This window comes from Microcebus murinus, chromosome 10 (genome assembly GCF_040939455.1).
Source record: "Microcebus murinus isolate Inina chromosome 10, M.murinus_Inina_mat1.0, whole genome shotgun sequence".
Taxonomy (NCBI): Eukaryota; Metazoa; Chordata; class Mammalia; order Primates; family Cheirogaleidae; genus Microcebus; species Microcebus murinus.
The window spans coordinates 19,492,940-19,505,770 of record NC_134113.1 but is presented as its reverse complement, the minus strand read 5'-3'; the positions used below and the strand labels follow the sequence as shown (position 1 = coordinate 19,505,770).

At 36.3% G+C, this 12,831-nt stretch overlaps 1 protein-coding gene across 2 annotated transcripts; it reads right to left on the bottom strand.

The window, feature by feature from the left end:
- Window positions 1-17: 17 nt before the first annotated feature.
- On the bottom strand, window positions 18-11,627 carry SYCP3 (synaptonemal complex protein 3). 2 transcript variants are annotated; one of them, XM_012772654.3, is made up of 8 exons: window positions 11,108-11,627; window positions 10,203-10,352; window positions 9,629-9,695; window positions 9,435-9,469; window positions 7,491-7,608; window positions 5,972-6,071; window positions 2,293-2,391; window positions 18-140 (listed from the first exon to the last, which is right to left on the bottom strand). In XM_012772654.3, exons 2-8 carry the CDS (start codon window positions 10,333-10,335, stop codon window positions 18-20), a joined length of 675 nt encoding a protein of 224 aa, XP_012628108.2. In that variant the 5' UTR covers window positions 10,336-10,352; window positions 11,108-11,627. The 2 variants fall into 2 exon arrangements, with proteins under 2 accessions (XP_012628108.2, XP_075863192.1); XM_076007077.1 differs by lacking the exon at window positions 11,108-11,627 and having other exon boundaries at window positions 10,203-10,746.
- Between the last annotated feature and the right edge of the window lie 1,204 nt (window positions 11,628-12,831).

Below are 12,831 nucleotides of genomic sequence, written 5' to 3'. Positions count from 1 at the left end.
TCCTTATTTTAAAAATTTTAAACATAAAGACTTACAGTTTCCATCATAATTTTTTTTTGCAACATAGCCATTTCTTTTCTAAGTTCATTTTGTGCACCACTAAGAAGACTATCATGTTCCTTCGCCAAGTCTTCCATACTCTAAAACACAAAAGACTAGTTACAGTAAACCACTACTTTCACCTTAGGTTCTAAAGTTGTACAACTAATTTTCAACAGTAAGAACTTTTTAATATTCAAAGACTGCTCATTTTTTTCATAGCTCCAGAATGAATAGAAATACTCATCATTTATTCCAAATTTCAAAGTTCCAAGCAATAAAAACCAAAATACTTACTATAAAGGGAAAAAAAAAGATATGAATCAAATATAGGAAGTACAACAGTAATATACTTTGCTTAAACAATGGATTAGTGAACAGTTAAGGTCAGGATGATGGAACAAAAAAAGAAATAGATTGGAAATCCCTTATCAATAACTACCATAATTTTAAGTTTTCTATTAAGCATTCCAAATATCAGGTAGTTATCTAGAGAGAATAAAATGGTCTGTAGTATGACCTCTTCCAAATTATGAACAACAAAAATTATGTTTTAAATCTTTACTATTCATTCAACAAATAGTTATATATAATCTGGTGTCTACTATGTAAACAGTACTATGTTAAATCAGATTAATTCTGATTTATTTGGCTAAAGAATAAGCTTTCAATAGATAAAAAAAATTAAAATATTCTGGGGAAGAGCACAAGCAATGGAAGTACATGGTGAGTTTAGAGAAAGAAATTTTATGGAGAGGTGGGATAATGAACAAATGTAACTGAAGCTCAAAAAGAGGGTCATGTCATGGGGAGATCTTGAATACCTAAGAATTTAGAATGGGAAGCTGACAGTTTTCTGTCAATATATTTTAGAAAGATAATGTGGCAGATCTGTAAGTATAGACTGGAGAACAGAGAAACTAGTTAAGAGTTTTAATAGTACAAGCAAAGCAAGATGAGGTCCTGAACTAGGGTAGTACCCAGTGGAAATTGAAAGAACAAACCACTGCTGAAGTGAAAATTACAAACCTAGAAATAACTGGATATGAAGGATAAAAGAGATGGAGGAATCAAAGATTATACTACAGTTGCTACCCTAAGTAACATTTAGTGGTAACATTTAGAAGAGACATTTAGCTAGTGATTTATCAAGTCTTCACACCATTTAACAAATGGTTCTCTGAGAGCATTAATGCAAGCTGACAGGTTCTCTACTGGGAAGTACTTCTGGAAATAATTTTTGTTGCCAGGTGCAGTGGCTCATGCTTGTTAGTCTTAGTTATTCAAGAGGCTGAGGCAAAGAGGATCACTTGAACCCAGGAATTTGAGGCACAGTGAACTATGATCATGCCACTGCACCTGACCCTATGCAACAGAGCAAAAGCCTTTCTTTAAAAAAAAACATTATGTTCATATATATGTTATTTTAAAAATCTGAAAACTATTTTACTAATTTACTTAGAGTATCTCAATTCCTTTAGAAGAGTTATATTTTAACATGTATTTGAACAAGAGTCTCTAATACCCCATTAAAAAAAAAGTATATGCAGGATTCCATTGAGCTTCTATGAATAGTTACTAAAAAGTATATTTCTGCGTGAACACAGTCAGTGTCACAGACCACAATTTGCTTTTATTTGTGTGTGTGTGTGTAAGAGTAAGTAACTACCAATCCACAAATTTTTAATCCTCAGCTGTCTGTTATATGTCTCAGCTAATTCTTATGATAAGTTGGCATATTAAGTCATCTTGGTTACTTAGTAATAATTATACAAGCAAGTATGCTATAAAATACTTGTATAATACATTTGAAAACAAAAGAAATACTCATTAATTTCAATTGGTACTTTCTATTTAACAAACACTGGGGATACAAAGACAAGTTAAAACCCTACCTAGATCTCCAGGTCTGTTATGAAAAAGAGAGAAAAAAAAAAAAAAAAAAAAAAAAGAAAGAAAAATGACTAAAGTGTTAATAAAAGTATGGATTTTGTGCAAGTAAGTACATTTCCAAGTAAAATTCCCAATTAAACCATTTCCTATTTTGAATAATCCCCACAAAGCTATTACAGTCCTAAAGTAAAGATACATTTATCATCTAAGTTAAATCAGAAAGAATGGAATTCAAAATGGAAAGAGGTTAAGCATTTAAAATGTATAAACAAATTTTTCCCAGAATCTTAGAAAAAAATTATCTTATACTTCCATAAATACATATTTTATAAGAATGTATTACTGCCATATACAACAGACCTTTATGAACTGCTCATATAACTGTTTAATTGTTTTCAGTCTCTGGCTTTGAACAATTCTTGATTGTTGGAAAACCTTTTGTTGCTGCCGAAACGTATTCTACAAATACAAAAGAAAAAAAATTGTGTAATTAACAATTTCGGTACAATTTTATTTATTTATTTATTATTGAGTACTTTTTTTGAGTACTAGTGCTTTCTTGGGTTGTACAATCTCAGGACAACAAGAGTGAGGAGAAAGGAGTGCAGGAAAAACTGGTAAGCAAATTCAAGATGTCATATTATTGAACAAGTTACTCTTTGACAAAGAGTCATAGGTGGGTGAACATGGCTATACAGTAAACCACACCTCAGAACAGACCATCAAAGAGGGAAATGGAGAGAGAATTTGTTGCTCCTCTACCATCCTCTGCCTCCAATTGGTTAAAGTTCTGCCTGTGAGAAGTAATTCTCCAGCACTTCTGAGTTGTGTGAACTGCCCCTTTGGGAATCCTCTGGGGAAGTGAGATTCCATGCCCGTGATGTGGTGCTTCATTCATCCAAATTTGGGACTGGTGGTGGGTGCTAGAGGCTATGGCTAGTACAGAGCCGGCCACCCTGGGGTACAGTTTTAAATTTAGCAAAAAAAAAAAAAAAATCCACATTAAACTTAAAAGTAGTTTTAAAATCAATACTTTTAACATTTTAACTCTTATGACCAAGTTTAGATAATTTGTGTTCATCACTAATATGCAACAATATATAATCCTACCAGTCAGTGAATAGGAAATTTTAACGATATTCAAGACAAGTCTTAATTCTTGATTTTAATATCCACACAATGATCCTTGCAATAATGGTGATCTTTCAGTTCCCTGACCTATTCAATAATGATTTTTTGCCCTCCACCCTACTTTAGCCATTCACTTGTATACTCATACCCTAGATATGTCATTACTAATAACTTTCTATGAGCTGAATAAAGGTAAATAATTTGTCCATGGTTTCACAGCTAGCAAATGCTCAAATAAGTATTTGATCTCAAACACTGTTGTTTCCAGTGTTCTAACCATTATACATATGTTTCTCCATATATCCCAGTATTCAACCACTACTTACTTACCATTCTAGCTTACTCTCTCTTTGGTGCTACAGCTCAATAACCTATCAGCACCTATAATCCATTTCTTCCTACCTACTTTTCACTGTCATCCCTACCTATATATCCCCACTTTTCTCTTTCCTGGCTTAAATTCTGTGGTCAATTATTATAATTATTCCTTTCCATGTATAGCTTGCTCAAACCCCAAACCTGGAAAATACAACTCTCCAGATACTCTGCCAGGATGCAACACCTTCCTACCATCTGATGACCTTAACTATGTCACTAAATAAAAGCAATCCAAAGAGAACTTTCAGTCTCCCATCACCATATCTACTCTCCACCTACATCTGTGTTTTATATACTTTACCTTCTCTCCTGTTTCTAAGGATAATCTTTGTCTCTTGCTAAGGCCACCTTGTTCACATATCTCATCCACTCTTAAGAACTCAGCAACGGTCCCCCTCTTTCCATTATTTTTAATTTTTTCCTCCAGATTATTCCTATCAGCATACAAACATGCTATTTCTCTGATCTTAACAAAACAAAAACCTCTACTCTCTTTATCCTCAGGTTACCACCCAGTTTCTTTCCTTCCCATTATGTCTTATTCTGAACAGATTTTTGTACTTATTTTTCCACCAAAATTATTCTAATTCAGGCTACCAACTTGACCTCTACCTTGACCAAATCTAACTTATCTGGCCTGTAAGCAGCATATGACAGAGTTAATCCCCTTTCCTTCTTTAAAAGTGTTACTTGGCCTAGAGCAGTTTTCTATCTATTAGGTCACTCTGTCTTTATTAGTTCCCCCTTATTTCCTGGAACTCTAAACATGGAAGCACTCCAGGGCTGTCCTTAGACTTCTTTTACATTTAAAATCACTCCCTTGGTGATCTCATCCAGTCTTCATGGCTTACATACTGTCTTTATGCTGAGAATTCCCACCTTTGTATCTTCAGCCTCTCCTGAACTCAACTCATACCAGTGGCCTACTTGACACCTGAGTGTTTCATGTGCATCTCAAAAGTTAACATTTCCAAAACAGGTGATCAACCAACCCCAGCATTATTTCATATTAACAGTACCTCAGCTTTTAGATAAGAAATGTTTGATAATTACAAAGAATGAAAGGATGAAATGAAAATGTAGTTAATGCCATTATACAATATTATGAGTGGGGATGACTTCTATCTCCCTTAGGGATGGGTATGTAACACAAGTTTGGCCATTAAGAGTAGACCATATTCTGATTATAGTTGTCCCTTGGTATCCTTGGGAGACTGGTTCCAGGGCCCCCTGAGGATACCAAAATCTGCAGATACCAAGTCCTTATATAAAATGACATAATATTTACATATAACCAATGCACGTCCTCCCATATACTTCAAGCCTGCAGTTCCCAACCTCTGGGCCACGGACTGGTAGTCTGGTCAGTGGCCTGTTAGGAACTGGGCTGCACAACAGGAGGTGAGTGGCAGGTGAGTGAGGGAAGCTTCATCTGTAGTTACAGCACTCCCCATCACTTACATCACTGCATAAGCTCCACCTCCTATCAAATTAGTGGGGGGCAGGGCATCAGATTCTCATAGAAGCACAAACCCCACTGTAAACTATGCATATAAGGGATCTAGGCTGCATGCTCCTTATGAGAATCTAATGCCTGATGATCTGAGGTGGAGCTGATGCAGTGATGCTAGCACTGGGGAGTGGCTGCAAATACAGATTATCATTAGCAGAGAAGTTTGACTGCACAATAAATGTAATGTGCTTGAATCATCCTGAAACCATCCCCCCATCCCCTGGCCCTGTGGAAAATTGTCTTCCATGAAACTGGTCCCTGGTGCCAAAAAGGTTGGGGACTGCTGCTATAAACCACCTTTAGATTATTTATAATATCTAATATAATATGTTATGTAAATAATTACACTATATTGTTTTTTAAATTTGTGTTATTTTTTATTGTTGTATTGTTATTTTTTATTGGTTTTTTTCCACGTATTTTTGATCCAGTTGGTTGAATCTGAGGATACAGAGCCCATGGATACACAGGGCTGAGTGCACAGTGATTGGTTGGGAATGGGCAAATGATCCAAACTAGATCGGTGATATTCCTCCAGAGAAATGTTCTGCCAGTGCTACTGAGATTGTCTCAGACTACTGGGGTTACTAAACTTGTAATAAGTCTAGGATCGCAAGAACTATCTTGCTTACTACATTAAGAGAGCTAAGAACTGTCAACAGAACCCAGATGACACTATGTGAGCAATCCTTCCCTGTTTTCATACAGCTGTGCCTAAAGCTAAACTACCTCCAACTTATTTTATATACACCAATAATTCTTGTGTACTCTGAGAAACTTCTGTCACTTGGAAGTGCAAGAATCCCAACCAATATAAGAAGCAAAGACAATGGTTTGTATGAATATGATATGTGCCTATACTTCCATGGGTTACAGTTCAGCAGGACTAAAACACATAGCCAGCAATGGTTAATGGAACTCGCCTCGGTGCCATGGGTCTAATAAAAGGCTAGGTTCTCCATTCCTACTTGAGACTGGTATTAATAGATTAATTATAAACTTAATTATGATACCAACAATTAGTTTTTCTTCTTGTTCCTCAGCTTTCTGCACATCTACATCCCACTGCTGAAACAAAGTCGTAAACTGCTGAGAATATTCTTGTTTAAGCTTCTGCCTATAAAACATAATGTATTGTCATATTTCATACCAATATAAAAAAAATTTAAAACAAAATTGAGTTGACATATTTATACCATAAAAAAGGAATGCTTTCTTCTAGTAATAAAATTTTTTAAAAAAGGAAATAATAGCTTACATCTTCTGATGAGAACCCAAGAAATAAAATGATTTATGCTGATTCCAGAAGTATGCCAATTCCAAATAAGCTAATAGAAAAGCCCTCTCACATGCCTTAGTTCTTGAAAACTGTACATATAAATTTCCTAGAAACTCATTTTTATCTCCAAGTAGTTTATTTTTCATTTTTTCCTATTGAATATAGGTTCTGATATAATAAATTGAATAAATAAGGTTATTACACCTATCATATAAGATTTCCAAACAGAAATCTTTCATTTATTTTTTCCCTTATTTTGGAGTAAAAGATTTTGGACAAAAGAATAGTTAAGTCAAATAAAATGTACAAATTATTTACAATATAAGGTTGGCCCTATTCTACATTGTTGAACACAGTTAACTATCAGAAGACTAATGATTTCCATGACATTTACCTTTTATTCAACTATTGTATCTCAATAAATATAAATTACTTTTGTTTTGTTTTTTTTGAGACAGAGTCTCGCTTTGTTGCCCAGGCTAGAGTGAGTGAGTGCCATGGCGTCAGCCCAGCTGACAGCAACCTCAACCTCCTGGGCTCAAGCAATCCTGCTGCCTCAGCCTCCCAAGTAGCTGGGACTACAGGCATGCGCCACCATGCCTGGATGATTTTTCCTATATATATTAGTTGTCCAATTAATTTCTTTCTATTTATAGTAGAGACGGGGTCTCACTCTTGCTCAGAGCTGGTTTCGAACTCCTGACCTTGAGCAATCCACTCGTCTCGGCCTCCCAGAGTGCTAGGATTACAGGCGAGAGCCACCGCACCCGGCCATAAATTACTTTTATAATTAAAAACCTCAATTGTTATCTAAGGGCCAGGCACAGTGACTCTCACCTGTAATCCCAGCACTTTGGGAGGCTGAGGCAAGAGGATCACTTGAGGCCAGCAGTTTGAGACCAGCCTGGGCAACACTGCAAGACCCCATCTCTACAAAAATTTAAAAAAAGAAAAAATTAGCTGGGTGTGGTGGTGTGCACCTATAGTACCAGCAACTTGGGAGGCTGAGACAGAAAATCACTAGAGCCTAGGAATTTGAGGTTATAGTGATCAGGCCACTACACTGCAGCATGAATGACAGAGTAAGACCTTGTTTCTTAATAAAGACAAAAAAAAAAAAACTTAGAATAATCAAGCCAAATATATTGTTATTAGGGACCTCAATAAATAGAAGGTGATGGTAGTTTTCACAAGTAATTTGTACCAGTAAATACTAAAAAATGACACAAATGTGTGGCTCTACACTAACAACCTTACCTTTGCTCTTGTTGTGTTTTCCAAACATGTTCAATTTTCTGGTTGCTAGTTTTGAGAGAAGCTTTGGTATACATTTCTAGTCTTTTTCTCTTAGCAAGAAGAGCCTTGTTAATGTCAGCTAGATTGAAAATAAATATTAAAGTTTAATGTTGAATAAAATTATTTTGTTCTTACATATTCAAGTAAATATGAATAAAGTTGGTTCAACACTATTGAAATGACATTTAAAATTAAATTTAGAAATAGCTAATTTCAAAAAGCATAATTATTTGCTTTTTTCCTGAGACAACTTTCAGTCTTAGGAATTAGTATCCCAGAATTAGTATCCCAATTCTGATTTTTCTAATTGGAGATATTTTTTAAATTTAGGGATGGTGAAAAAGAGCTAAAAAGCAAAATAAAGAGTCAAGAGCTGACTTAATTTCCTCATGAGAAAAACACTAATAATGGCTAATTTTTTCTAACTGTATAAAATAATCCCCAATTGAAAGGACACATTTAGATGAATTACTTTTTATAATTTATTATATAAAATATACATAAGTACTCTACTAACAAACAATCCAAAATGGATAGAAACAGTTAAAGAAGAAAAATTTTTTAAAAATATAGTTAATTTATTAAGAGACAAAGACCAAGGATAGAAAAAATGTTTAAGCAAATATCTATATAAATTCATTTAATACCACTTTTAAATACTCCCATGAATCTTTTTTTGAATACTTTTGCCAATAAATACTGTGTTTCATAAAATTTTTTTAACAACATAAAAGTAAAAAAGTTTATTTTATCTTCTTGAGAGTAAAAAAAAAAGAAGAAAGAAGGGCAAGAGAGCAGGGAGATGGTGTGTGGCATCTCAAAGAAAGGGAAGGGAGTGCCAGTCCATACAATTTTTAATACTTCAAATAATGCTTTGCTAACCATATACCTTTATGTTATGGATCTACCATAGTTATCTTTCAATAATCATGATGGAGCTGCACTATTATATATTTTATACTTTCAGTATCATCTATAATAACAAACTTATAAGACAGATTATAAAACAATTTGTCACCATGAGATAGAGCAAAGCTTTCAAAAAAGACTTGATTGTATGAATAATCCATATGGAGGAGACATATATTTACTCTTTAAGAGTACTGTCCCTGGCTGGGCATGGTGGCTCACACCTATAATCCTAGCATTCTGGGAGGCTGAGGTGGGATGATTGCTTGAGGTCAGGAGTTCGAGACCAGCCTGAACAAGAGCAAGACCCTTACCTCTACTAAAAATAGAAAAAAATTGACCAGGCGTGCTACACTACTCCCAGCTACTCAGGAGGCTAAGGCAGGAGGATCGGTTGAGCCCAGGAGTTTGAGGTTGCTGTGAGCAAGAGTACCATCCCCTAACAAAGCTCAGGTAACTGGTATTTTAACATACTATTTAAAACTTGAGAATTTTTAGACCTGAGTATAGATCTTTCACCAGCTAGCAAAGTTGTCTTTAGTTTTCAACTACATAGTTTATTAATGTAAAAATAACAATAGTTATTTTAGAGACTTTAATTTACACTGTCCTCCCTAAAGAACACAGAAGTCATATAAATAACGAATTTGAGAAAATGCAAAATTGATATATATACAGACATGTATGCATGTGTGTGTGTATCACTTAGCCTGTGAATACAAAGAAAGGTAGAGACTTCCCATCCATTTTACTTCTAAATTTACATAATCTGTTCAGTTCACACATAAAATAAAAACACCATTCACACTTTTACATCATGGAAAACATAAGTACGGAAGTCTATGAAACTAAATAACAAATACTTATGCGAAATCCTATATATGAGAATAAGACATTAAATAACAGTTTTATAGTCCACTGATTAACATTTCCTATTATACAAGTTATATGGTTTAAAACAATTTTTTTTAAATACAAATATCTCCTAAAACATACCTCCAAATCTTTCCAGCATATTCTGAACTTCACCCCTGTAAAGAAATTACCTTTTAAAAATTTTAATCCATAAAATATCATGTTTGCTTTGGAAGAAATATCACATGCCAATTATTTTACATATATAATAGTTGTTAAACAACAAAGGAAACTTGAAGTACTTTAACAGGCAAAAATTATTTTGAACAAGTTACCCAACATCTTCAACTGTTCCTGCAGAAGGCCTCTTCCTCCCATGTTTATCAGTTACTGGAGTCTTTCCTGTATTGACAATAAAAACAGAAAAACTCTTTTGAAATTAAGTATGCTATTTTGGTAAATTTTAATTAAGTAGTATCTTCATTTGCGGGTCATTTAGGCTTTTTGCCAACATAAATTTTTAAAGGAGACATGTAAATGCATACTCTCCCTGCAGGTTAGATGAAATTAAATCAGGATTCAGGACTATTTTATAGGAACAATTTTTCAAGTATTACTAAGTTAATGTCATAGTAAGCCACGTACTATTTATCAGACTTTTTGGATATAATGACTGTAAAAGCAAGAATGCTACATGAGCTTCTATAACTCTGACACTAGGGTATGAAGATCAAATGAAAAACAAAGTACAGCTAGTTGTACACACCCACCAGGTCTGAATCCAAGGATTCTGAGATATGACTATACATTAAGACACTTTGCCAAGTTTTATTGCTGTTTTAAATGTAGTGGGTTCAAAGCAAATGAACTGAAGGATGCCATCACTGCCCAACACTAGATACACCGTACCTTCTGTAACATCTTCCTCTGAAACACTCAGATCTTTTTTATCTTCTTTTTCAAAGTCATAGCCTTTTATAACCTGATCCTCTGTTGATGACTTCCCAGGTTTCCCAGAGTGCTTTCTTCCAGAGGGCACCATATTTAGATGTTTCCTGACTTTAAAAAACAAACCTCTCAAACCTTCTGAATCCAAAGGAATCATTTAAATAAACTGGTAAAATTTTAAATGGCCAAGAAAATATCAAACAAGGATTATCTTAGTTGAATAAAATTTTAGCAGTTTCCTCATTTATTTTATTGGACCAAAAGTTAGAAACGAGTATAATGACACTGCCAATTAAAAAAAAAAAAGATTAATGACACCATCAACCCCGACTCCAAGTGTGCTGTGATGGGAGAGTTCGCACCTGAGGACTGGGAGATTTGGATATTAGGGCCCCCTTTGCCAGATTCTGGCTTCAATTTAGGCAAATCTAGTGGGCATCTCGGTCACAAAGTAAAATCGTGGTTGCTGCCAAGATAAATCACGAGCATGCCAAAAAAAAAAAAAAAGTTCACAGCTATATATATATATCGTTCTGCAATGTGAGTCTCGGAAAATTAACGCCCAGTAAGATTTCCACAACACACAGAGCAGGGGAAAATGCCAAGGAGGCTCAGTTACTTTCATTTTTCTGACCGGTTTGGGGCAGGCAGGAGGGATTGACGCGCAGAGGCAGGCCCCAGCCCTCACCCACCGCCGCTGTCCCTGCCGTAAACCTTCCGAGGGCCCGACCGTACAGGGCCAGTCCCAGCTCAGCCCGCCTGCTTTCCACCGGCTCCTCGCCCGCGCAAGGCCCTGCCCTCAGTGAGGTTTGCCGCCTCCGCCTTCCTGACAGAGGCCCCAGGTAAGGCCAACAGGGAAGATTTACCTCACTAGTCAATAGCGGCCCTTGGCCCGGACACCAGCGCCGGATAAACTTCTCCCCTGCTCAGGCCTGAAGAAAACCCTAATGGTCGAGGACCACAGTTACTGGTCTCCCGACAGGTGGCCTTCACAACTCCGGCCTCCCTCACCCACACGCCTCCACTGAGCTACCCACTTCACTGCCGCAATGCTACTGAGGAAACGGGATTCTCGCGGGAAGTAAGCCACCCTCGCCTCAGCCGGGCTCGTAGCTGATTGGCTGGACGCCGTACGCATGCGTGCACGGAGTGGCGAGGGTCCGGCCCCACTAGGGCGATTGCATGCCTCATTGCTGGTATCTAGCCAGGTGAGGCCAGTTGCTAGTAGATCAGACGCCCAGCGTTTTCCAGTTTTTAAGTTTAAAAATTTTTATAATCGTGACAATTGCAAAAGAATATGTCAACTATGAAACACAGTGAACACACCACCTAATTGTGAAGTAGAACTTGACCAATATTAGCTGAATTTCTTGAGGCAGTCCTTACCATCCCATCCCCCTCTATCCACCCCCACAACTCCGCCGCCGCCGCTCTTCCCCATTCATAGGTATAAGAAAATTACCTTGAATTTGTGTAAACCATGTGCCCCCTCCCATTTTCTAAGTTTTGTTATCCCATGTATTGTATCCTAAACAACATGGCTTAGTTTTGTGTTTAATGATACAAAAAATTGTACTATAGTTTATGTAGTATTCTGCCACTCACTTTTTTATTCAACGTCATGCCACTGAGAGAATCTATATTATTTACATGTAGCGTAGTTCTTTTGTTTTCACTGCTGTGTAGTATTCCATGTGACACTATTCCACGATTTATTCATTGATTTCCTTGTCATGGATATCTGAGTTCTTTCCAGACTAGGGCCTATATAAACAATACTATTAGAAATATTCTAATCTCTTGCATATGTGTTAAAGTTTTGACTGAGCACAGGATATAGGAGTGATGTTGCCAGGTCATAAGCTAGCTGATTTTCATGCCAAATAATTGTTTTACGATTTATGTTTCCACCAACACAATGAGTTCCCTTTGTTATATATATTCATCATCACTTGGTATAGTCAGATTTCTTAATTTTCCCATTCTAGTGGGTGTAAAATGGTATTTGTTTGGGGTCTTCTATATTCTTCCAGTCACTCACAAGATTAAGCCCTTTTAATGCTTATTTGCCATTTGCATTTCCTTTTCATTAAAATACCTATTTCAGTTTCTTGTCCATTTTTCAGTTGGGTATTATATGTTTCCTATTGATTTGTAGGTCTTTATGCTGGCTATTAATCTTTATGACTGTTTTTCTTTGTCTTTTCAAAGAAACTTATGTTTACCCTGAACACATAAAAAATAATCCCAAGGAAAGCTGCGGGAAACCCCTCCGCCCTGCCTTCCCCTCCTCAGACCTCCCCCAAATTCTCCTGTAGTTTCTATAAAGGTTTTAACCCTTCATAGGGTTTAACACTCCTCCAAAGTGGTTCTCCCTCTAAAGTCACCAGTGACTTCCATGTTGCTAAATCAAATGGTCATTCTCTGGTCCGCATCTCGCTTGACTCTCAGCAGCAGTCAACACTGTTGACCACTCTTTCTTCTCCCATGTTTCCATCTTCCTTTGGCTTGCACAGCTGAATAGTCTCCTCTTACCGTCTTAGCATTCTGGCAACTTGTCCCCATCTTTGCTAGCTCTTCCTCCTACAAA